Source organism: Bactrocera tryoni, unplaced genomic scaffold (assembly GCF_016617805.1).
Source record: "Bactrocera tryoni isolate S06 unplaced genomic scaffold, CSIRO_BtryS06_freeze2 scaffold_7, whole genome shotgun sequence".
NCBI classification, from domain to species: domain Eukaryota; kingdom Metazoa; phylum Arthropoda; class Insecta; order Diptera; family Tephritidae; genus Bactrocera; species Bactrocera tryoni.
The window spans coordinates 14,851,800-14,877,239 of record NW_024396366.1 but is presented as its reverse complement, the minus strand read 5'-3'; the positions used below and the strand labels follow the sequence as shown (position 1 = coordinate 14,877,239).

Genomic DNA, 25,440 nt, shown 5'->3' with positions numbered 1-25,440 from the left:
ATCTTTCTCCTATTTTGCACATAAAATATTTAAACAGTTCAAGAGCTCAAAACATGCGCTACATCAGCTGGAACCCAAGAATGATAGAGAAAGAGATTACGCAATGCGCATGTTTGCTTTCAGTCAGCTGTTCTTGCTGACGTCACGGTTGACTTATTATTCGCCCGCGCTATTGAAAGTGATTCGCCCTACCAGGCAGGAGTTCAAATATAGGCTGCGTTCCTATATACTTGGTCACAGCGAAGGAGCGATCACAGAAGAAGGCAACGTTGAAGTCGACAACACACCAGATTTGGAAGGAAATTACTTATCTCTAACCGGTAATTATCAAAATATTAAACGTACATAGTGTTATAAACCTAAAACTACAGAAAACATTATTATATAAAATTGTATTGATGTTAACAAATGCAAATATGTACTTACATACAAACTAAGTTTTTGCATACTAACCACTGTTTTTTATCCTAATTATACTAATAATAATAACTAACAATTTATTCCATTTATTGATACGCATGTACATATGTATGTTTATTATATTTTTGCAGGTAATATTTTTCAACGTGTGTCAGTTGATCTGAATTCCACTGACCCAATCGAAAAAAATGATGACTTGGAAATTCTCAACAACGACGGACTTGAGAGTTTGGCAGGGTACATCTGCCACAAACTCGGTAAAGACAACCCCGAAATTTGTGCCAATTCCGAAAAATGTTCGTCCCATACTTGGGTGGATCACCTTTCTGAAGGAGGACTCTCAAAACCAACAGATATATTGATGGAGCATATGAGAGCCTTGCAAGCAATATTTGACGACGTCAATGGTAATGATTTGCATATATGTACAAATTACGTCCAGAAACACATAGATTTAAGTGATTTTGTAAATTGCAGCTCGAAAATAAAATAATTATTTTCAGAGCTAGAATATATTTTAGGATTCGTTCCTTAAATAAAAACATAATTGAACATATGTTTAGTAAAAAAAAAGAAAATTAAATAAAACAATAAATTGATACTTGGTTACAAAATATTCAATCTTTTTATTTACATAAATGTATATGGTTGAAACAAACACAGCAAAGATTGTCTATTTTTAAATAATACAATGAAAATTCAATTAAATGAATATGTAGGTTAATGTTCACTATAAAATATTCACTTATATTGATATCTTTTATTAATATTCACTTATATTGATGTTAAATTTGATGATATTCTTCTTATTGCAAAGAAAAACAACCAACTGAAAATCAGCTGATTGTAAGTTGGTCAACCGTGACGTAGATGCGCAGAACAAACAAAATTTGAACTCGTCATTGCGCAATCTTGTTTCTATCATTCTTGGCTGGAACCTGCCTACCCTAAGACTTTGCGCAAATGATTATGTTATGATAACAAATGCCCACATACAGAATTGGCAATGGCAATAGCAATTGATTTGACAGTTAGTAAGTTGTAAAAATAAAAGTTTTTAAGAAAATGTCAATTTCACTAACACATAGGTATTACTATTACTATTACAAAAATTAATCTGAAGATTAGAAAGAAAAATTATTTTATAAAATTCTTCAAAATCGTCGATAGTATCGACAGTGCCGTCGACAGTTTGCGAACTCTACTGTAGACAGTCATAACTTCGAAGTAGTAGATAATTTCATCTATCTTGGAACCAGTATTAACAACAATAACAGCTTCGGAATCCAACGCAGAATGAGTCTTGCCAACATGTGCTTACGCTTCAGACTGAGTAGGCAATTAAGAAGTAAAGTCCTCTCGACGTACAAAGACCAAATTCTACAAGTCATGGTGCAGTGACACATGAACATTGACAACATTTAATAAGCCGGCTTTATGAGGTTTTTGAAAGAAAAAGGAAGATTTGTGGTTCTTTCCGCATAGGCAACGACGAATACCGCAGTCAAGAGTGAACGAACAACTGTACGAAATGGACGACGACATTAACATAGTTCAGCGAACTAAGAGGCAGCGCCTACGCTGGATAGGTCATGTCATCCGAATGGATGAAAACACTCCAGCTCTGAGAGTATTCCACGCGGTAACAGCAGAGGGAAGCAGTGGAAGAGGAAAACCTTCAATCCGTTGGAAATACCTGATGGAGAAAGACTTATCTACACTTGGTATCTCCAATTGGCACAAAACAGTGAAAAGGAAGAACGACTGGTGCGCTGTTGTAAAATTCGGCTATAAACACGTAAGCGGCGTCTACGCCAATAGTGGAGAAGATATGCGCAATTATGTTTTTAATTAATTTTGGTAAGCTATCAAAATTATTGGCCAGGGGATTTACTATATAGAGCCAACCGGAAGTTTTGAAATCTTATATTAATTTGTAACGTGGCTTTTACCACCTTACAATAATTTACGTCAACTTCGCTCCACAGTACATCATGTACCCTCACCATACCACCATACGTACTAAACTTCACCGCATTGACTACGCACACAACTTACCCCACTACGATGATGAAAGCTGCTAGAGCTTTCCACCATACGTACTAACGCACCATACGCATACAACTTACCTCGCTACGGTGACGAAAGCTGCGCGATGCTGCTATAAAAGCAAGTACTTTACACCAAATGCGATCATTTGCTCCAGCTCGCCGAACCGGACGGTCGCCCAGCATCGCGCAGGAAAATAGCAGTAAGCAGGGGTAAGTGCATACCGTAGAAGTAGATATTTCGCAGGCATTGCGCAGAAAAGGCATCGCACTTCGGTGTGATGCCCGTGCTCGCGATGACTCTGCCGTAGAAGTGTAGTTCATACCGTAGAGGGTTCTTCGCAGGCATTGCGCAGAAAAGGCATCGCACTTCGGTGTGATGCCCGTGCTCGCGATGACTGCCATAGAATGGGTACTTCGCAGGCATTGCGCAGAAAAGGCATCACGCTTTGGTGATGCCAGTGCTCGCAATGACTCTGCCGTAGAATGGGGTACTTCGCAGGCATTGCGCAGAAAAGGCATCACACTTCGGTGTGATGCCAGTGCTCGCAATGACTGCCGTATACCATAGAATGAGGCACTTCGCAGGCGTTGCGTAGAAAAGGCATCACGCTTTGGTGATGCCAGTGCTCGCAATGACTCTGCCGTTTTGTTAGGTTGGTATCGGTACGTGCAAAGGCTCGACCGTTACTATGAGGGGCACAGCTGCGCTGCTTCGAACAGCGTCAGTACCACTGCTTACGTACCGTAGGGCACCGTTATTAAAAACAGTCGATAGTGGGAGGCCAACGAAGACGGTTGGCTATTAACGAAATCTCTCCTACACAGAGGAGTCCGTTCATTTTCATCACCGTGCCAGTCGCAGCAATCGTCAGCGCCTGACTCATCAATACCGTTCGTTTTCATCACCGTGCCAGTCGCAACAAGCGTCAACGCCTGGCTTACCAATTCCGTTCATTTTCATCACCGTGCCAGCCTCAACAAGCGTCAACGCCTGACTCATCAATCCCGTTCATTGTCATCACCGTGCCAGTCGCAACAAGCGTCAACGCCTGGCTCATCAATTCCGTTCATTTTCATCACCGTGCCAGCCTCAACAAGCGCCAACGCCGGACTCATCGATCCCGTCCATTTTCATCACCGCGCCAGTCGCAATAAGCGTCAACGCCTGGCTCATCGATCCCGTTCATTTTCATCACCGTGCCAGTCGCAACAAGCGTCAACGCCTGGCTCATCAACTCCGTTCGTTTTCATCACTGCATCAGCTTCAACAAGCGTCAACGCCTGGTTCATCAATCCCGTTCGTTTTCATCACCGTGTCAGCCTCAACAAGCGGCAACGCCTGGCTCGCCAATCTCGCTCGTTTTCATCACCACTGTATACATCACGCTGGGGTGGGGGTGTGGATATAACTTTACGAGGATAAAACTCGTCTCTTTTTTGCTAAGGGTTCGTGGGTCCCAAGGCTGACCCTGGAGCGGCTGAGCATATCTCAGCTATGGAGGAAACCACATTACAAATGGCGCCCGAGCAGGGACCTGGCTTTGTGAGTCACAGTGAAAAACATGAAACGGTCACCAACGCTCATGAATAAGGTTCGCCGCGCCCCCCACACAATCATAAGCATCGCAGTATTCCAGCGAATAAGGCTCTAACGCTTGAGACGGACACGACCAGTTGGATTTATTGGCTAAAGAAGGACCGATTAGTCACCGAGTGCAGACGACACCACATCGCTGTCGAAGGGCGCACCGTAGCAGATCTCCGTAGCAAGCTGAGCGCCTCCATCCGTGCAAAGCGCCACAATAAATCCACGGAGGACCTAGTAAAAGCTTTGGAAAGGGAATTGAAGGAGGAAGGTAACGCCACCATACTTGTTCCAACCACCACAGTAAGAATCCCCAGCAAAGCGATAGCAACACGTGACATCACACTGGCTGCAAAATTACCAGATTTGGAAGTTATGAACTCCGTGCGGCGATGGAACATACGTTACAGCGGTCACGAAAATTTACACGACTTTTTAGAGCGATGCGAGGAACTCGCCGAATGCTATTCTATAGCAAATAACCAGCTTCTTGCTACTATGCCGGAAATTTTGCAGGACAAAGCGCTGCAATGGTTTCGAGTAAAACGCAACGCCATCAATACGTGGGACGACTTTCGTTACGAGGCTGAACGGTTCTTTTTACCGAAACGTCACCTCGCACATCTGGAAGAAACCATCCATCAGCGCAAGCAATTTCCCAGAGAGAAGGCAAAGGATTATGTGCTGGCTATCCAAACGCTTATTCGCCAACACCCGAAACTTCGCGATGAAGATCACACCGAGCGTATATACGACGGTCTAAGGGTGGAATATCGCTTATATGTCCGTCGGAGCAATTTCAACAGCGTAGACGAACTACTCGAATTAACGGAAGATTACGAATTGTTAAGAAGCGAGAAGGCCAGGCAAGTAAGAAACACCAATCACTGTTTGACGGCGGTAAGTACTAAGTATTGCTGCGAGAAAGTTTGTTGGCGATGTAAGCAGCCGGGACACCGAAGGCACCAATGTCGCAACCAGAAGCGAATATTTTGCTCTCGCTGTGGACGCGACGGAATCATGTCTCGAGACTGCAATTGTCCTACACATGCGACGATGCGAGCTACTCCGACCAAACCCAGTACAATAGCACTCAACGCAACGATTCCGTACCCAGAAGGGAAACAAGATGGCCGTTATTATTTGCCCATTACTGTCGCAGGAATGCAGATAGAAGCTCTGGTGGACACCGGAGCCACGCTCACATTTATCGGTAAAGAACTTCAACGTCATCTAGATAAACACCAAATTAAAGCCAGACGCCAGACCCGTCGCATTCAGCTAGCTAACCAGACGTATATACCTAGCACGAAAATGTAGCCTGTTACAATTGAGCTAGGTAACAAGTCTACGCGACTACTTGTATGAGCTCTACCGACGCTTTCGGAACATGTCATCTTAGGCATGGATTTCTTAAGGAAGCGAGACCTGACTATCACCATCGATGGCCAACCTCTAACCGCTACACGCCTAAGCACACCGGCACCCACCGATCATCTTGCTATGCTAACCGAGAGGCAACTTAACGCAGCAAGCATACCAGACGTATACCCACTTCCCCAGATAACGTCCGGTGTGTTTTACGTTTGCACCTACTGACGACAGCCTTACTCCACGGCGCTCAAAAGCACAGCGGATCAAATCAATGCGTTGATCAGCGCCCTGAGAATGCAAAGCATTTTCAGTACCAATTGGCAGTGTGGAATGGACACACTAACCACCTTGGAAGGGTTCGAGGCCCATCTAAAACCTCTGCCGTGCTTTGGGTCCGGCACCCGGTTGCAATGCGACTCCACATTCAACTGACAAAGTCAGTTCTTCCCGCGATTTGGGTTTCAACCACAACCACCACGATACTCCCCGACGGGCCAGTCCGCATGAGCAGGTTGGAGCGAACTCCAAGGGCTCCTGCTCCCCGTGGTACCAGAATTAGGTCTCCGGTCAGACCTCGTAGCCGAAACTACTACCAGTTGAGCTTCCATACGGCTCTGGACTGGTGGCAAGGGGTTGGACCCCATACACACATCACTTACACACCCCAATCATACAGAAACTAACCCTAACTTCCAGCTAACCGCCTTCGCCGCTTAAATAATTCACGCGCAAACGACCCTAACTGTTCGATATTCCGACTAGTGGAGATCACACCACTAACATCTAATCGTCCATCCGTCCAGCTAATCCCCATACCACCCAGATCCCTAATGTCCGAGTACATCAGGCACTCCGCAATTAAATGCGACCAGTTTTCTAAAACTGCCCCACAAAAACACCCCGACGTATCCGATAGGTGCCTCTGATGCAAAAATGCATTCAGAGGCCCATGCCCCATGCAGGAAACCCAGACTCAGACAAAATCTGAAGTCTGGGTTATCCACAACGAACCCCACGTCCCGAATGTACTCATACGTCACTCGGCCGTTAGGACTATTGTCCCAACGTTCTTGCCACCTACATCTAACCCTATCATCTAGGAGCCTCTTGCTCCCTAGATATCCCTCCCTCTCCACATCATCGTCAGAAATCCAATCATTCCGCAGCAATGACACACTCAAGCCCCTTCTTAACCTGAATGCAACAGCACGCTGTATGACAATCAGGTCAAGAGGGGGTGCACCTAACAAGACCTGCATCGCATCCGTTGAGACAGTGCGACATACAGGCAGACAAGCAAGCATCATGCAACGCTGGATTGAGAGGAGTTTTTGAGACCCCCAGACAGTCGTGGCTGTCTCCCACCATACAGGGGCTCCATAAGTGGCACAGGCCACAAACAAGCCACGATATATGGTGCGGACAGCACGACGTCCGAGACCCCAATCGCTCCTCAAAATCCGTCGTATTTTGCCTACAGTTGCCTGCAGTCGCTCCTTTACATTCGCCAAGTGTGGAGTAAAACACATCCTTTCACTCATGGTCAGTCCCAGATATTTGACTTGCGTCACATATCTGATGCTGACCCCGTTCACACGGACAATCGGTGGACGACCCGATGACAATCTACCTTTCAGCAGCATTGCCATCGTTTTGTCCATCAATATGTCGACCCCCACACCTAAACCCCAAGAATTAACGATCTCTAGGAGATCTCCTCCCGCCCGTTCTAGCTCAGACCTCGAGCGACCTTCGACCATAAGAAGAAGGTCGTCCGCATACGCACAACATTTACAGAGTGGCTCGAGCTGCCCAAGCAGAGTGTCCATCATAAGGTTCCAAATATATGGACCACAGATGGAACCCTGCGGGCAGCCTCGAACAACTCCACACTCCCATGCATGCCGACAAGAGAGGCCTTTCTGTCCGAAAAATAACTCCGCCAAAGAGAAATTTCCGGACAGCCAAGCTCCTCCAGCCGTTGCACCACTCGATCCCAGCTTAGGTAATCAAACGCCCCCTTGAAGTCAACAAATATGCCGAGGACATATTTGTTGACATTCTCCCTAACGACACTCTGAACGTAGAACCACGCATCCTCTATACTGCGTCCTTTCCTGAACCCAAACTGCCTCTCCGACCACATACTCCGCGTTAGCTCCTGAAGCCGTTGCACCATGACTCTTTCCAGCACTTTTCCAAGTACTGGAAGGAGACTGATGCCTCGATAAGATCGAGGATCGCTCCTGACCTTATCAGGGGACTTCAGGAGAGGAACAACCCTAGCACTTTTCCACTCGCGTGGAAAGTATCCCTCCCAGACGCACTTATCATAAATGGCCTCCAGGTATTCCGGAATGAACTTCCATAAGCTTTTACACATCTCTCCGTTCAAACCATCAAAACCTGGGGACCGCTTAGACCTAACCAGGCCAAAGGCGAACCCCAACTCCCCATCATCTAATAGAGGGACAGGCACCTCTTGTGCTTGAGGTACCTGGAACTCCGACCTGGGAAAAAACGCACCTAACAGAACCCCCGCACTCTCTCTCCACGACGATAACAAGGTGTCACCGACGCGAAGAGAGGTGACATCCTCCCTCCTACGACCCCGGCAGATCCTATAGACCTGACCCCAGGGGTCGTTCCTATTTTCCCTAACAAAGCTCCTCCACTCTTCCTCTTTAACTTTAACTAGCATCTCTTTATACTCCCTATCCGCACAGCTAAATTCATACCTAAGCTGGGACAGCCTATCGGAATTGGACCGCCGGGCGCGTTGAAACTTTCGCCTCAATCGCCTGACAGTCCTCCTCTTCAAGGTTAGCTCACGCGTCCACCATTTGTTTTTACTAACCTTAGAACAGTCATACCTACCAAAAACCTTATCATTAACCCCCCAAACAACCTCATAGAGACGAGCAATCTGCTCGTCAACTCCCAACTCAACAAATTCACTAAGCGGTATTTCAAATACCGCTTCCCTAACCGAGGAGTCCATATTGGTTCCAGTCAGTACCAGCGGTACGCCATCGCCGCAATGGACTCTCATAAGGCAAGGGAGGGGATTGAGGGGTAACCATAATTTGAATCAAATTATGGTCACTCAATCCTCACCCTCCCTTTACCTCCCATCTAAAGCTAAAAGCCCTACTTGCTGCCTCATTCGTAAGCGTCACGTCAATGTCACTTACGAACCCAGGCCCATCAAACGTATACCATTCACTTGGCTCATTCAAAATGTGGAGGCCTTTAGCCACCACCCATTCGCTTAATGCCTCGCCTCGAATGTGGCTTTGGTATCCAGACGAATGCCGGGATACCTTACTAAACCACATCGAGGACGAGGCATTCGCATCCAGGATAAATGGACTGCTACTCGCAAGTAGTAGCAGCTTATCCATGTAGCCCAGGTAGGGCTCTAGGGGCTCGCTATATTTACAATATAAACTAGCGACGATCATCCTACCGAACTCCCCTTCTATCGCTACACATATACCCAGTTGTGAAGAATCCACAACTACGCAATCGTAGTGTGGATTATTCACAACTATTGTAGCGTTAGCTCTAAGGTCAGGGAAGACCTTAAAACCCCCAGGAAGACCCCGAACCACACCATTGGTGGCGTAGGGCTCCTGGAGTAGAGCAATACTGCACCCACCCTCAACCATGCAATCCCCCAACTCACACATTACGGCATAAGAGCCCTGACAGTTGAGCTGGATAATCCCTCCCATCAGTGTCTGGCAAGGGCGCGCTCCACAAGGCCACAATATATAGGGCAGACAGCTGACATCATCAGATGCCCAGCTGGTCTACCCTTAAACTCACAGTTGCGACAATGGGGTGCATTGACGCAACTGGCAGCTTTGTGGCCTTCTTGACCGCACCTCCGACAGACATCTGCTTTGGCCCTACACTCAGCCACCCGATGATCAAATCCCATACACCGGAAGCCGCCAGCGACGGGGCTATCCGGTCGCACCCGGAAGTAGAACCACTTTATGTAGCACCGACCCTTCTCCAAGAGGGCGGACATCAACTTGTCCGTACCCTCCAGGACAACGTTGGTGCTACCGTCAGCGGCCACCTTCCAGGGACGACTGACCATCCTCACGTCAGTCCTCTGGGACGCCGGGCTGAAGTCCTTGAGGTTCAGTCGGAGTAGATCTTCCATGAATTCCTCATGGGAGATCTCCGTATGGACCCCCTGGACCACCACCCGGCGACCCAACTTCCGGTTGACAGAGACGTCCAACCCCACCTCCTCGAATTTCTTGTTATTCGCAACTTTCTCCCTCTCAAGAACAGAGGGAGTGCGAATAACCGCCCCACCACCCTTAATTTGTCTAAGGTCATGGACCCTCACACCAAGTGACGGACCCACCTCCTTGACCACCTTCTTTATAACCTCCTTAGAGGAAGTTGCAGGCCCCTTACTCCTCACCACGACCGACCAGGTCTCCACAGGCTTCGGCGTCACCGGTGTGATCGCATCCAGCACAGGTGCAGGAGGCGGAGGCATCGGTGCCGACGGAGCCGGCATTGACCTGCTCGGCGTCGAGGGGTGACCCCCGCAACTTCCCCCAAGGGCATCTACTTGACCGCGAAGATGGGCATTCTCGGTTATGACCGTCATCAGAAGCGCCTCATACTTTGAGGCAAGCTCCATCAGCCCCTTCGCGGTCTCCTTGTCAAAGCTATTGGCCTCAAAGACCAGCTCATTGAGCTCCCCAGTAATACGTTTTGCAGCCGCCACATGGCTGACTGCCCCACCCCCAACAACAACAGCTCCCCTTGGAAGAGCCCGCGTTCCCTCTTTATTGCCACTCGCGACACGAGTGACAACTTTCGCAGCGCCCTCCTTCGCGACGCCCACTCCTTTGCCCACCGTACTAGACGGATGGGCAACGCTCCCACTACCGCTACCTCCCTCGTTACGCGACGACCCCGTACGCGCAGCCGCTTTCACGGTGGTGGCCACTAAGGCACTCCCACCACAACACCCGCTCCCTCCCTCGACACCCCCTACGTTACGCGGCGACCCCGCACCCGCAACCACCTTCTCAGCGGAGGCCACGTTGGCACTCCCGCCACAACTCCCGCTCACTCCCTCTGTACCCCCTACGTTACGCGGCGACCCAGCACGCGTAACCACCTTCTCGACGGAGGCCACGGTGGCACTCCCGCCACAGCTCTCGCTCCCTCCCTCGCTTCCGTTCTCCTTACGCGGCGACCCCAAACGCGCCTTACTCCGCGGTGGAGACTTTACCGCTCCCGTCGTTTCCCCCTCGCCGCCCGACGTGGAGTCATCCACGACTGTGGAAGCGGCGGATTCTCCGCTTCCAGCGAGGGCCTTCGTCCTCCTCTTCCGTCCAGGAGGCATCTCGCTTCCCAACTAACCCTTCAGTCGGACTGATCCGCTGGCGTACCACTAGCGTAGACGGTTCACGGACAGAAAGACTCTGGAGCAGCTGCTCTCCAGGTACGTGCGTCTGAACGCGCTGAAAAGTGCAACCCACGCAAGGGCCCGCTCAATAACAGCGACCACCCAAGCGGTCGATTATGGCGTGCTCGCGGTGGCGCAGCCCACAACCCCAACCAGTGGTCGGACTAAGGCCACTCAATTGGCCGCCGGCCGGACAAAGTCCCCGTAACGGTCCGAGAGTCGACCGATGTGGCGCTGTACCGAATCGCACCGTGGGCTTAAACGGTAACGCTGTTACGACCGTTGGTCCTTACAGGAGTCGCAATTTCCAACGCCGGACAGACGTTTGCACCCTTAGGGCAATCCTGTCCAGACTCTTCTGACACCGAACCATTAACCGCCAGATGCTCAGCACAGAACTACTGGCAGGCAGTTCAGTCAGCAAGAGTACCAACAACACGGAGCTAACTGGAACCGTGCGAAGCCTCCGCCAATAACAACAACGTGGATGACCACGTTGTCCGTATAAACAATAGTAATAATTAAATTACTTACCGCTATAATTACGAGTTGGCACACAAAAATTGCACAAAATTGCGCAAAAAATATGTACCCGCACAAAACACTCGCGGTCACCGACCCTCACAACTCGCGATCGCACAAACAATTTCACCGCAAGCAACGTCACGCGACAGGCAATAACGGTGCCAGCAAAACTACATAAACAAACGACCGCACAAAAGGAAATCGAGAAAAAATCACCGAAAAACACTAGGAAAAAATATTGCAACGATGCGCACGCACGTCTATCCGCGTCGACAGTCAACTAACGAATGACTTCCCCAGATAAGCACGATCCTCGACCGTTTGCTCATCTCTTTCCAGATAAACGAAATGAAACACGTAGTCAGCGGAATGCCACACGCATCGGGCCGCCATACCAAGCGCCAACCACAACCACCAGATGAGCCTCAAAAGCCACAACCACCACCGGAAGCACGACTTCGTGTGCACACAAATGCAACCGAGGTGCACCCGTTGCACGCAATAAGCGTAGACGTCACCGGATCAGCCGCCCGAACTCGCCCGAGGGCATCCAAGCAGCCCCAGGAGCACAGCGGCAGCAAACAGCAACCGCGGCCGGACATAAAACCAGCCGAACTAGAAGCACTGCCGCGGCAGACGCCGCTAAGCACGAACGCCCGTAAAATACCAACCACCAGACGAGTCCCAGCTGCATGTGAAGGAAATCGCGAAGCCTGTGCTACGACAGGACTGCGCGCCGCCCAAACCTCGACACACCCCGTAGGCAGAACAAATGCTCAGGTGACGCTCTCAGCAGATCGAAGCGAAGTGACGGCTGCAGCTTCAATCCGACTCGTCCAGCGAGGCACTGCAGCGAGTACCGTCACGGCCGAAGCCAGCATTAATAAGCAACTTGTAAGGAATGCGCACGAGACACCAGCAACAACAGCGACTGCCGGGGTAAACGCATGCTCGAACGACGATGGGGCGTCTGCCCCAGCAATTGACAAGACCAACGTCGAGACGACGCCGCCTCACCCAAAAGCGACGCCAACCCCGACGACGACCCGGCCTCCAACTGCCGAGATCAGCGCACAACCGGCCACGCCTGACACATCGCACCAAGAAGTGACACCGGCGACCGAAATCCCAGGGTTCCTGGAAGGGCTGGTAATGACACGACAGCACTTTATCAAGCGCCGGGGCCGACGTCCAGCCCTACAGAAGCTAGAAGGCGACCGGGTTCTGGTGCGATACGGCGAGGACAGATGCGTGCTTCACTTATACGAGTAACACCTCAGAGCAGCCGTTATAATTAAGTCATTAGCTTTAATTAACGTGGCTTTTACCACCTTACAATAATTTACGTCAACTTCGCTCCACAGTGCATCATGTACCCTCACCATACCACCATACGCGAACTCTGTGCGGATTGCACAGCCGTAGAGGCTTGGGTCGCGGTATTGCGCAGGAAACATGAGGCCACGTAACGCGTGGTCAACTCCCTATGAGTCTTAGGCCTGAGCAGGTCTTAAGATGGCTCCATCCATTGCATGTGTTACACCTGACCGAGGTGGAGTTTGGATGGAGCCGCTTTGCGCATACGCAGAAGAAAAATTCCTCCGGTCCCGGGTTGGATTCAATGCCAGCGCGAGTCAGGAGGATACGGAGCAACCCTGCTGCAAGACATTGCTCCAGTGACGACAAACACAAATTAACACTTACCGATCCAAACGAGGCTCGATCGCCGAAAGAACAGCCCTTGGTCGGATGAAATCCGAGTCAATTCCGGTGCGTAGAACCGGCTGTCGTGGGAAGAGTTTCTTTTTTTCTTTGTTTTTCTTCTATTGCTCTTCTTATGTGAATCATTCACAATGCGTAACCTGCTGCCAAAATTACTTGACTTCAGCTCAAGATATAAGGAATTTTTTTTTTGAGCATTTACTTGAGAGCTGGAAACTAACCTTTAAGCTTAGCACCCAGCTCTCACGAATTGCAAAATCTTCTTATAAAACAAAACGCTTAAGATTGGCCAATTGTTTCCGCAGGAAATTTTCTTGTGCTAGTAAGCAGTTCTGAAAAAATCTAGAACTAAGTTTTAATACATTTATTTTATAAAATGCGAAAATGACAATGCTGGTTTGAAGGAAATTCAAAGTAATCATTAAATTCATTAACAATTAGTTAAATTCATTATTAAGAAATATAGTTCATTTTGAAAACTTGTATACAATTTACGAATTTTCATCCACATTCCTTAAATTGCAATGAAATTATTTATATACTTACACACATAAGTTTATTATCTTTGTTTATTTGATTACAGCTCAAGAAATAAGTAATTTTTTTCTTGAGCAATTGCTTAAGATGTATTCATAATTTATGTCATATTAACTGTATTGCCATGCCTTTATAGCATACTAACTGTATTGTCATGCCTATTATATATGGAATACTAGTTAGTTTGCCATATATATTAAGCGATAAGTTGTCACTTCAGCTGTTTGACAGCGCAGTTTTCATTTCTATGAAAATTTCGAAGAGGCAACATATCCCATTTGCACATATGCCGACGGCATTTTCATTTCGGTAATATGAAATTTAGAAGAGTGAGTATTAAGACGGGTTTGTTATATTACAAAAATAAAGTACATTTTCAAAATAAGTTTTTTCCAAATAATTAATATTTAGTTTCATATTGTTAATTACAGGAAAATAGTTGGTTGGGAATGAGCGAAGTCTTAAATTTAATAAACTTATAAAGCATAAATCATAATATCATTGCTCATATTAAATTTATTATTTTAATTGATATATAAACTGTATGCCACAATTATTATATAGCAGTCCAAAAATATGAATTCTCATTTTTCCCAGAAATACATTTGAAAAAAAGGATCTTTCTCCTATTTTGCACATAAAATATTTAAACAGTTCAAGAGCTCAAAACATGCGCTACATCAGCTGGAACCCAAGAATGATAGAGAAAGAAATTACGCAATGCGCATGTTTGCTTTCAGTCAGCTGTTCTTGCTGACGTCACGGTTGACTTATTATTCGCCCGCGCTATTGAAAGTGATTCACCCTAACAGGCAGGAGATCAAATATATGCTGCGTTCCTATATACTTGGTCACAGCGAAGGAGCGATCACAGAAGAAGGCAACGTTGAAGTCGACAACACACCCAACTCGTCATAGCGCAATCTTGTTTCTATCATTCTTGGCTGGAACCTACCTACCCTAATACCATGTTCAGACCGACACTTAATCACACGATTTCGGCTGTTGAATGGATTATCCCACTAATCTTAAAAATTTATCAAGATTTCGCCATACAAAAATGACAGTTCCAAATCACTTCATTGAAATGATTTGAAACTGATCCACGCTAAATCTCTCTGTGCTACTCTGATTTTGCGCAATCTACTTGTCAGCACTGGAAATTTTTACATTATCACAGCTGATGCTGAATGCTGAATGTAAACAAACAAGACAAAGAAGACAAAAAAATAAAACTAAAAATTGCCGTTGATCAATCAAATCAAATTACAAAGTAAAAAAAAATATGGAAAAAACTCAAAAAAAGAAACGAGTTATGTGGAGTGAGGCTGCCGAGGCCGACTTAATCGAGGTGTGGCAACAAAAAATGCCAGAGCTGCGATCAACGCGGAAAAATAACCACATATACGAGGAAATGTCCTGTACGATGCTTTTGGCTGGACACGAATATACGTCCACTGAAATTAAAATTAAATTGCACAATTTTACCAACAAATACAGGTAAGTAATATATTATGAGTCAATATATAAATTAAATATTTTTTTTATTTTTAGACAAGAAAAGCAGAAAATTGGCCCATCGGGTGGCTCCCCTAGTAGGTGGAAATATTATGAGGCGGTCCACCAAGCAGTAGGTGGTTTCAAAAGTTTTTGTTCCGCCAAACTTGTAGAGGATAGCATTGTGGGTAAGCATTGGAGTAGATTCCAATATTCATAATAAAATGAAAAACGGTTATGGAATGTTTCCTTACACTTTTATTTGTTTCTTCTATTTTCAGTTGACATGGAACCAATTTACATTGAGGACGATACAGAAGGAGAGCCGCCGCTCCCAAGCCCAAGCGATGGACCTTCTACGTCGCGTGGTTGCTCTCGGCCATCGTCAAGCGATGCTGCAAGAAAGAAAAAATCAACAATAACAATAATGGAGGAAATGAAGGATGACTTAATAAAGGCGACTGAGGCGATGAAGGAAGCCGATGAAAAGCGTCTTTCTCTCCTACAAACATACATAAACGATTCAAAAGAAGTGAAGGATGCTTTCATTGACTTCCTTCGTCGCCAAAAATAGATTTAAAAAAATTGTTTAAGTATTAGTTGAAAATGGCAAATGAATTTAAATATATGAATGAATATGAAAATATATATGTAAATAAAAATAAATGAATACGAAAATGGAAAATGAATATAAATATGTGAATGAATACGAAAATATATATGGAACATATATAAAATACATAAATATCTGTTTTTTTTTTGTACTGGAATTGAATTATGAGATATGTAAGTATGGATCGGTTGAGATTTAATAATATTTTAAAGTTGAATGTAATAACTCACCGAAATACGAAACGAATGCTTGTCTTATTTCCTCTGCTCTTGGGTTAACATTTCCACAAATGTTAGAGGCGTCTTCTGGCAACTGCCGAGATTCGTTTTCGATTTGTTGTGCTGCAATCCACTTTTCGTTAATTTCATCATTTTCCTCATTTAAAAAGTTGTGCAAAACGCAGCACGCTTTTATGACGATTTTCGTGTTGGCCATGTGGTTATCCAAGCCTTTTCCAACCCGTCTAAACCTTCCCTTTAAATGACCGAAAGCATTCTCCACCACTCTTCGGCATTTCGAGAGTACATAGTTGAATTTTTTTTATCCAAAGGTTGGTTTACACAAAATGGGTACGGTTTCATCAAATGTTCATCAAATTTGAACGCAGAGTCGCCCAACAAAACGACTGGAACATTAACTGACGATATTTGTTTACTCATGTCTTTAAATATAGTAGATTGTGCCAACTCGCCTTTTAAAGATGATCTCTCAAATATTGAAGAGTTATTACAACGGCCTGGACTACCAACGTTGATGTATATAAAGCGACATCTATAACATTAAAGAAATACATTAGGTGTTTAAACGAGCTTCATGAAAAAACTTACCTTGCATCTACTAAAGCCAAAAGAACTGTGGAATACCAACCTTTGTAATTGTAGTAGTCAACAGCATCTTCTGCAGCTGGGCGAACTTCTATATGACAACCATCTAAAACTTAAAAATATATAAAAACTCAAATGTAAAAAATTTAACTTATTACCTATAGCTCCTAACACTTGAGGGAAACCCAATGACTCAAAACCATCTAATTATTCGCGCAATTGAATTTCGTTCATTGGGAATTTCTTCAAATACAAAGGCCACAAACAACGCCAGACTTCATGACAGAAATCAATTAGAATGGAGCAGACAGTGCTTTTACCAATTCCGAACATATTTCCAATTGTTCGATATTCTGCAGAAGAGCCAAAAGCATATAAAGCAATAGCAATGCGTTTCTCTAATGGAATTGCTTTGCATTAGTTGGTATTTTCCTTCTCCAAATCTTTCAACATAATGCACAATTTAATAAAAGAATTGCGCTTCATTCGGAAGTTGTTTTTAAAAACCGCATCCGAATTCACCTGGCAGTCGACTTCCCAAAACATTTGGCCACGAGTCTAAATTATATACACATTATAATTAAACGAAGTTATAATACCAATATTTATATATGTACTTGCCTTTATCCAAATAGACCTTGTTGAATTTGCTCCATATATACTACACATTTTTAGTGCTAAGTGTTCATACAGCAAACGTTTCCTTGCTAACCGGTTAGAATCAAACAATTCCCAAATTATCTCCATTGAGCGGAGATAATTTAGAAAAAAGAACACAATTTTTATAATAAGGTACGCCATTTCAATGTTTTCCTTTAATAAATACTTTGATGTTTATGGCTGAATGTCAAAAACATCTGATTTATAAATCACTAACGGCAGTAAGAACACTGTTGGGTTATGAAATGCTTAAATATAATCTAATCTTTTAAATTTTCGGTGTGAACATGGTATAAGGCTTTGCGCAAATGATTATGTTATGATAACAAATGCCCACATACAGAATTGGCAATGGCAATAGCAATTGATTTGACAGTTAGTAAGTTGTAAAAATAAAAGTTTTTAAGAAAATGTCAATTTCACTAACACATAGGTATTACTATTACTATTACAAAAATTAATCTGAAGATTAGAAAGAAAAATTATTTTATAAAATTCTTCAAAATCGTCGATAGTATCGACAGTGCCGTCGACAGTTTGCGAACTCTACTGTAGACAGTCATAACTTCGAAGTAGTAGATAATTTCATCTATCTTGGAACCAGTATTAACAACAATAACAGCTTCGGAATCCAACGCAGAATGAGTCTTGCCAACTTGTGCTACTTCAGACTGAGTAGGCAATTAAGAAGTAAAGTCCTCTCTCGACGTACAAAGACCAAATTCTACAAGTCATGGTGCAGTGACATGAACATTGACAACATTTAATAAGCCGGCTTTATGAGTTTTTGAAAGGAAGATTTGTGGTTCTTTCCGCATAGGCAACGACGAATACCGCAGTCAAGTGAACGAACAACTGTACGAAATGGACGACGACATTAACATAGTTCAGCGAACTAAGAGGCAACGGCTACGCTGGATAGGTCATGTCGTCCGAATGGATGAAAACACTCCAGCTCTGAGAGTATTCCACGCGGTAACAGCAGAGGGAAGCAGTGGAAGAGGAAAACCTTCAATCCGTTGGAAATACCTGATGGAGAAAGACTTATCTACACTTGGTATCTCCAATTGGCACAAAACAGTGAAAAGGAAGAACGACTGGTGCGCTGTTGTAAATTCGGCTATAAACACGTAAGCGGCGTCTACGCCAATAGTGGAGAAGATATGCGCAATTATGTTTTTAATTAATTTTGGTAAGCTATCAAAATTATTGGCCAGGGGATTTACTATATAGAGCCAACCGGAAGTTTTGAAATCTTATATTAATTTGTAACGTGGCTTTTACCACCTTACAATAATTTACGTCAACTTCACTCCACAGTACATCATGTACCCTCACCATACCACCATACGTACTAAACTTCACCGCATTGACTACGCACACAATTTACCTCACTACGATGATGAAAGCTGCTAGAGCTTTCCACCATACGTACTAACGCACCATACGCATACAACTTACCTCGCTACGGTGACGAAAGCTGCGCGATGCTGCTATAAAAGCAAGTACTTTACACCAAATGCGATTTGCTCCAGCTCGCCGAACCGGACGGTCGCCCAGCATCGCGCAGGAAAATAGCAGTAAGCAGGGGTAAGTGCATACCGTAGAAGTAGATATTTCGCAGGCATTGCGCAGAAAAAGCATCGCACTTCGGTGTGATGCCCGTGCTCGCGATGACTCTGCCGTAGAAGTGTAGTTCATACCGTAGAGGGTTCTTCGCAGGCATTGCGCAGAAAAGGCATCACACTTCGGTGTGATGCCAGTGCTCGCAATGACTGCCATAGAATGGGTACTTCGCAGGCATTGCGCAGAAAAGGCATCACGCTTTGGTGATGCCAGTGCTCGCAATGACTCTGCCGTAGAATGGGGTACTTCGCAGGCATTGCGCAGAAAAGGCATAACGTTTCGGTGATGCCAGTGCTCGCAATGACTGCCGTATACCATAGAATGAGGCACTTCGCAGGCATTGCGCAGAAAAGGCATCACGCTTTGGTGATGCCAGTGCTCGCAATGACTCTGCCGTAGAATGGGGTACTTCGCAGGCATTGCGCAGAAAAGGCATCACGCTTCGGTGATGCCAGTGCTCGCAATGACTGCCGTATACCATAGAATGAGGCACTTCGCAGGCATTGCGTAGAAAAGGCATCACGCTTTGGTGATGCCAGTGCTCGCAATGACCCCGCCGTTTTGTTAGGTTGGTATCGGTACGCGCAAAGGCTCGACCGTTACTATGAGGAGCACAGCTGCGCTGCTTCGAACAGCGTCAGTACCACTGCTTACGTACCGTAGGGCACCGTTATTAAAAACTAACGTGACTAACAGGCGACACGTAAGTGGAGGACAGTTTTGAGAGTTAATAGCTGGAGGCCAACGAAGACGGTTGGCTATTAATGAAATCTCTCCTACACAGAGGAGCCCGTTCGTTTTCATCACCGTGCCAGTCGCAACAAGCGTCAACGCCTGGCTCATCAATTCCGTTCATTTTCACCACCGTGCCAGTCGCAACAAGCGTCAACGCCTGGCTTACCAATTCCGTTCATTTTCATCACCGTGCCAGCCTCAACAAGCGTCAACGCCTGGCTCATCGAACCCGTTCATTTTCATCACCGTGCCAGTCGCAACAAGCGTCAACGCCTGGCTCATCAATTCCGTTCATTTTCATCACCGTGCCAGCCTCAACAAGCGTCAACGCCGGACTCATCGATCCCGTCCATTTTCATCACCGCGCCAGTCGCAACAAGCGTCAACGCCTGGCTCATCGATATCGTTCGTTTTCATCACCGTACCAGCTTCAACAAGCGTCAACGCCTGGCTCATCAATCCCGTTCGTTTTCATCACCGTGTCAGCCTCAACAAGCGGCAACGCCTGGCTCGCCAATCTCGCTCGTTTTCATCACCACTGTATACATCACGCTGGTCTGGCTGTCCGCATAAGGGGTGGGGGTGTGGATATAACTTTACGAGGATAAAAATCGTCTCTTTTTTGCTAAGGGTTCGTGGGTCCCAAGGCTGACCCTGGAGCGGCTGAGCATACCTCAGCTATGGACGAAACCTCATTACAAAATATATGGTAGATAGATGTAGTATTCAGACGACTTTATGTAGCTTTGTCATTACGACTTACTACAATAAAAAAGGTGTCTGAGTTTCTTTAATATACCAGATACCATAATAAATATTCTTATAAAGTCAATAATATGTCAGAAATTTCGGTTTTTGGAAAAAATATTTATTAATTCGTCTACATTAATGTTGTCGTTGATATTCAGTATGTAATATGCCGGAAGTAGAAGTAAAACTTTATAATTTTATAGAATAAATAATAAAAGTTTATTCATTAGTCACGATGTACGTACGATTCATTATGCTGTTCACGCTGAACGGATCTCATATGACGTCCAACAACTATTTCAGGGTTGCCATAATGTGACGTTTGTGGTCACATTGCACGCATTTTTTTTATTAAATTAACTTGAAAACAATAAAATTCATTTAGACCGCGAACCACTAATGACTGTTATGGTGTTCTCACAGCACGACCACTACGCGTTCTCTATATCCGTAACCACCGGCTCTGGAATTGCCTCTACAGTGCTACTACAAGTATCATTTGCATCTGAATCATCAATTTCAGCGGTTTCATATTCCGATGATGAATTATGATAATCCTCAATTTCACTCTCCACTGGAAGCTCTGATTCATCCGCAATTACATTGTTCTTGGGTAATGGATTCAGATGTCCGGCTTTAATATTTTCATCAAACATTAGATCGCTAGCATTAAAATCTTTATTATTAGTTTTAGCAATAAATCGACGATTACGTCTGAAGTGATTGTCAAATGCATTCCGAATAAAGTATGAACGGTCACTAAGCAGTCCAATAATTCTTCCGTAATGCCGTTCCCTTCTTTTTAAAAATTACTAAATTCCCACCTTCAATAATGGCAGTCACTTCACATTTTGATCATAGTAATTTTTTGGTTTTTCTTTTGTTTATCGATTTTTTCCTTAATAGCCTCCTCTTTAACATTGTTTCTGACAAGCAATTGTTCCGACACTGGCAGTTTTGTTTTAATCAGCCTACCAAAGAATAATTCCGATGGAGTAAAATGCATGCTTGCGACCTGTGTAGTATTATATTCCATGGTTCTGTATTGAAATTGTTTTACTTCATTTGCCTCAAAGCAACGTTTCAAAATACTCTTTTCAATTGCTACTCCTTTCTCAGCCAAACCCTTGCTTTGTGGATATCTTGGACGTGAGTATTTAAATTTGATGTTAAAATCCCGTGAAATTTTTTCAAATTTCGTCGAGTTGAACGGAACATTGTCACTTTTAATGATCGATGGATATCCGATCGTGTTAAAAATGGCACAAAATACCTCAATTAAATGTCGCTACCGAAAAATTGGAATATGCTTCCAATATTGAGATATAGTCACGACCGGCATGTTCAAATTAATCCTCGGATGCAATATGATATGAATATTTAGGATTTATTTCCTGAACCAATGGTTCTCTCTGATTGTTCCGTTTGAATTTCTCACAAATGTTGCATGATGCAATCATTTATTTAATTTGAGTGCCCTTTCCTGTATAAGTACAACATTTTTGCTCTCGCAAGTGTTTTTTCAATCCCGAGATGTGGTTCATGGAACCACTTGACCATTTCTCCCCGCAACCCAGTTGGAATCACCAATTTATGGTCCTTAAACAATAAACCATTTTCAAAGTGTTGTTCTGATTTCTCCTTATTAAACTTTAGACAAAAATCATTCAGACGTCGATATTCGGGCCATCCGTTTGTTACGTATTTATACAAATGTTTGAGGTTTTCATCCGAATTTAATGACCGCTTTAAGCATTCGAAATTGTATTTTGACACACAAGCCGATTTTGTAATCCGGTGAATAGCTGCATTCATTTCGTCTCTAATCTCATCATCCTCCTCTCCTCCTGAGATCACGTCCAACTGCGCACGAGAAAGACAATCAGTCAACAACATGCTTCTTCCGGGTTTATAAATGGTTTTCATTTTCAGATATCTTAATAATACCATGAACATTCTTTGCAATCGTTTTGTGACACCACCGATATCACGCAAATCTAATGTTTCAAGTGGTTTGTGATCACTTTCAACTATGAAATCACTTCCATAAATGAAATTTTTAAAACGTGTGCATGCAAAAACCACGGCTAAAAGTTCTGTTCACTTTTGTTTAGGGTCCTAGGTGCAAAAGCAATTGGGTGACTGTCTTGCAATAGGGACGATCCAAGTCCCTCTTTTGATGCATCTTTCTGAATGACAATTCGTTTCTCCGAATCGAATGTTTTTAAAACCGGGTCTGATGTGATAATCAATAATAACTTATCGAGTTCAACATCGTTTTTTTAGTCCACTCAACCAGAACATCTTTTCCGGTTAATTTTCTCAATTCAGCTGTAAGTTTTGACAGATTCGAAATAAACTTTGCCAGATACTTGCATAGACCCAACAAACGCATTACACCATATTTATCAGTTGGTTTCTTCATTTTAAGTATTGCTTCAATGTGCTTGTGAGCCGGTTGAATCTTACCGCTCGACAAAATATGGCCCATAAATTTTACTTCCGATTTACGATACTGAATTTTTTTTCAGGTTGAATTTAACATTATGTATACGTGCACGCGCAAGAACAATTGCCAAGATTTTATCATGTTCCCCCTCATCTGACGCGACAATTCCAATATCATCAAAATAAATAAAGGCTCCAGGAATATCACCAAAAATTTTAATCAGGGTCTTTGGAAAATTTCCGGAGAAATGTTCAACCCAAAAGGAAGCCTTTTGAATTTGTATTCACCAAAAGGTGTCATGAGTGGTGTTAACTCGGAACTCCGTTCATCCAATTCTAATTGCCAAAACCCGTTTGAACAATCCCTTTGTTAAAATGCCCTTGTTCACATTCGCGGCTTCAAATGTTTTGCAAATATCACGACATTACATTACGACGATCATTACACGATCCAACTTTTCATCCTGTCCGTCGAGCAATTTGAGCTGAAGTTTCTTATCAAAAACCCCAGTGATGATACGATCATGAAACATTCGATCTTCGTACGATAATTTGCAAGTGCAATTGAATTTATAACGATCGATTTGGGTTCGCAGTTCGGTTAAGAATTCACTGAACAGTTGATGTTCTTTTTGCACCATGTCGTTAAATTTGTATGATTCCACTGTCAAATTCTTTTGCGGCAGACAATGTTCAGCGAATGTTTCATCACTTCACACAATGTGCGTTGTTTTGTTTCATTCACATCATACGCTGCTACATTGCCTGCTGCATTTGCATTTTGCGATCCATCATTTGGAAACAAAGTATTGTAAATATTAGCACCTTTTGTCCCAATCAACCACAGAAAAATTGAAATTTTTTCTGTTCAGCTACGCTGTCCTTGTTGTTTGCCATCATGTAGACTTGAAATTCACGTTTCCAGTTCTCCCAATCCAATTCTCGCAATGGTTTTCGTGTATCCGTCATTCTTGAAAATTAACCCGGTTTATGCGGCTCAGTCCATGGAATTTTACATCAGTTTTCTTTTTCCGGCGTTGTTTTATCCCGATGAATGTTCTTCTTTGCCCGATGATTAATTTTATTGATGATTTTTTCCCATGAAATTGTTGTTTGCTTGACAAAGTTAACTGTATTTCACAATGCATGATGGTCCGATGACGAAATTCTGAAATTTTCAGAATTATTCCAAATTTTGCATTCAATTTATGTTTTTTTTATAAATAAAATATTTCTTATTTTAACTTCTGACACCATGTAATGTGCCGGGAATTGAGTGAAAACGCTACAATTTAACTGATCTCATTTGACAGCCGACAACTGTAGCAGGGTTGCCATAATTTGACGTTTCTTGTCACATTCCACAGTATTATGAACTTATGTCAGTGCTTCTTCCAAACGTCGAAAGTCTTTTCCTTTTAGAATTTTTCGATAGTCCTTAGCGGCTTCAACGGATTTCATCTAACTTGTAAACCGACGCCCCTTAAAGGTTCTCTTTATTTTTATAAATAGTCGAACAGAGCCGAAAAACGTTGGCTAATATGAATGCTGGGGCATCGATACAGTACCGTATTCATTGATGCCTAATTTGTATGCTGAAAAGATGGAATTTTAAATTATTTTATAAGATGTAAACATTGTTATAATCTGATTTCGCCCATTTTCGCACAGGAACATATTACATACATCAAACAAACAATTGTCGCACTCGTGACTAGGCTCGTGACTCTCACTATTGACAGTCATAATTTCGAAGTTGTAAATAATTTCGTCTATCTTGGAACCAGCATTAACAGCAACAACAATGTCAGCCTCAAGAAATACAATCCGTATCCGGCTCTCCAGTAATTGCTCAAGAAAAACAATTTTTTTTATTTTTTGAGCTGTAGTCGAGTAATTTTGGCAGAAGGTTACGCATTGTGAATGATCCAGATTAGAAGAGCAAGAGAAAATTAACAAAGAAAATATACTTAAGTGTGTAAGTAAGTATATAAATAATTTCAATGCGATTTAAGGAATGTTGATGAGATTGGCAAGTTTTATACAAAATTTCAAAGCGAACTATATTTCATTATAATAAACTTTTAAATAATTGTAGGATGAATTAAATGATAAAACGATAAGGAGAAGGCAATCGGCGCAGCTGCAGGCAGCGGGGTCAAGGAGCTAAGCTGAAGTTTAGCTTCCTTGACGCTCTCTCGCCAGAAGAGCGGGCGCTGTTCGAGGAGCATGCCAGGGAGGATGACGACGACATGCCCTCATGCAGCGGCACTCGGCAGTCGAAAGCAACTGTGGCCGCTGATGTAGCTGCGAGCTACATCCCCCTGTAGTAGGCTTAGCTGCTCAGACTCAAAGGAATCACATCAGGCAGAAACCGATGGTGCTCGTGAGAGGAGGAGGAAGCGCAAAAGGGGTGGCAACGCCCTCTCTCCGCAGCTGGCAAGCCCGGCGGGTGCGATAACCCTCGCAGGGAAGGCATGAGCGGTGCCGGCCTCAAGTGGTACCTGCGGCTCCTCTGGGATAGAAAAACCCCCGAGGTGGCGGAAGCTCTGGCCAAGGGCAGAAACAGAGGGATTGGTACTTCCCCTACAAAGTAGCGTGGCAGGACCGTGTCTGATTGCGCG

At 44.2% G+C, this 25,440-nt stretch overlaps 2 protein-coding genes across 2 annotated transcripts in view; both read left to right on the top strand.

The window, feature by feature from the left end:
• Positions 1–25,440, top strand: part of LOC120781455 (transcription initiation factor IIB) — a 348,751-nt gene that overhangs the window by 300,512 nt on the left and 22,799 nt on the right. The window lies entirely within an intron of this gene.
• Positions 14,928–15,734, top strand: LOC120781804 (myb/SANT-like DNA-binding domain-containing protein 1). Its single transcript, XM_040114026.1, has 3 exons — positions 14,928–15,163; positions 15,218–15,348; positions 15,442–15,734. The coding sequence occupies exons 1-3, from the start codon at positions 14,949–14,951 to the stop codon at positions 15,732–15,734; spliced, it is 639 nt and encodes a 212-aa protein (XP_039969960.1). The 5' UTR covers positions 14,928–14,948.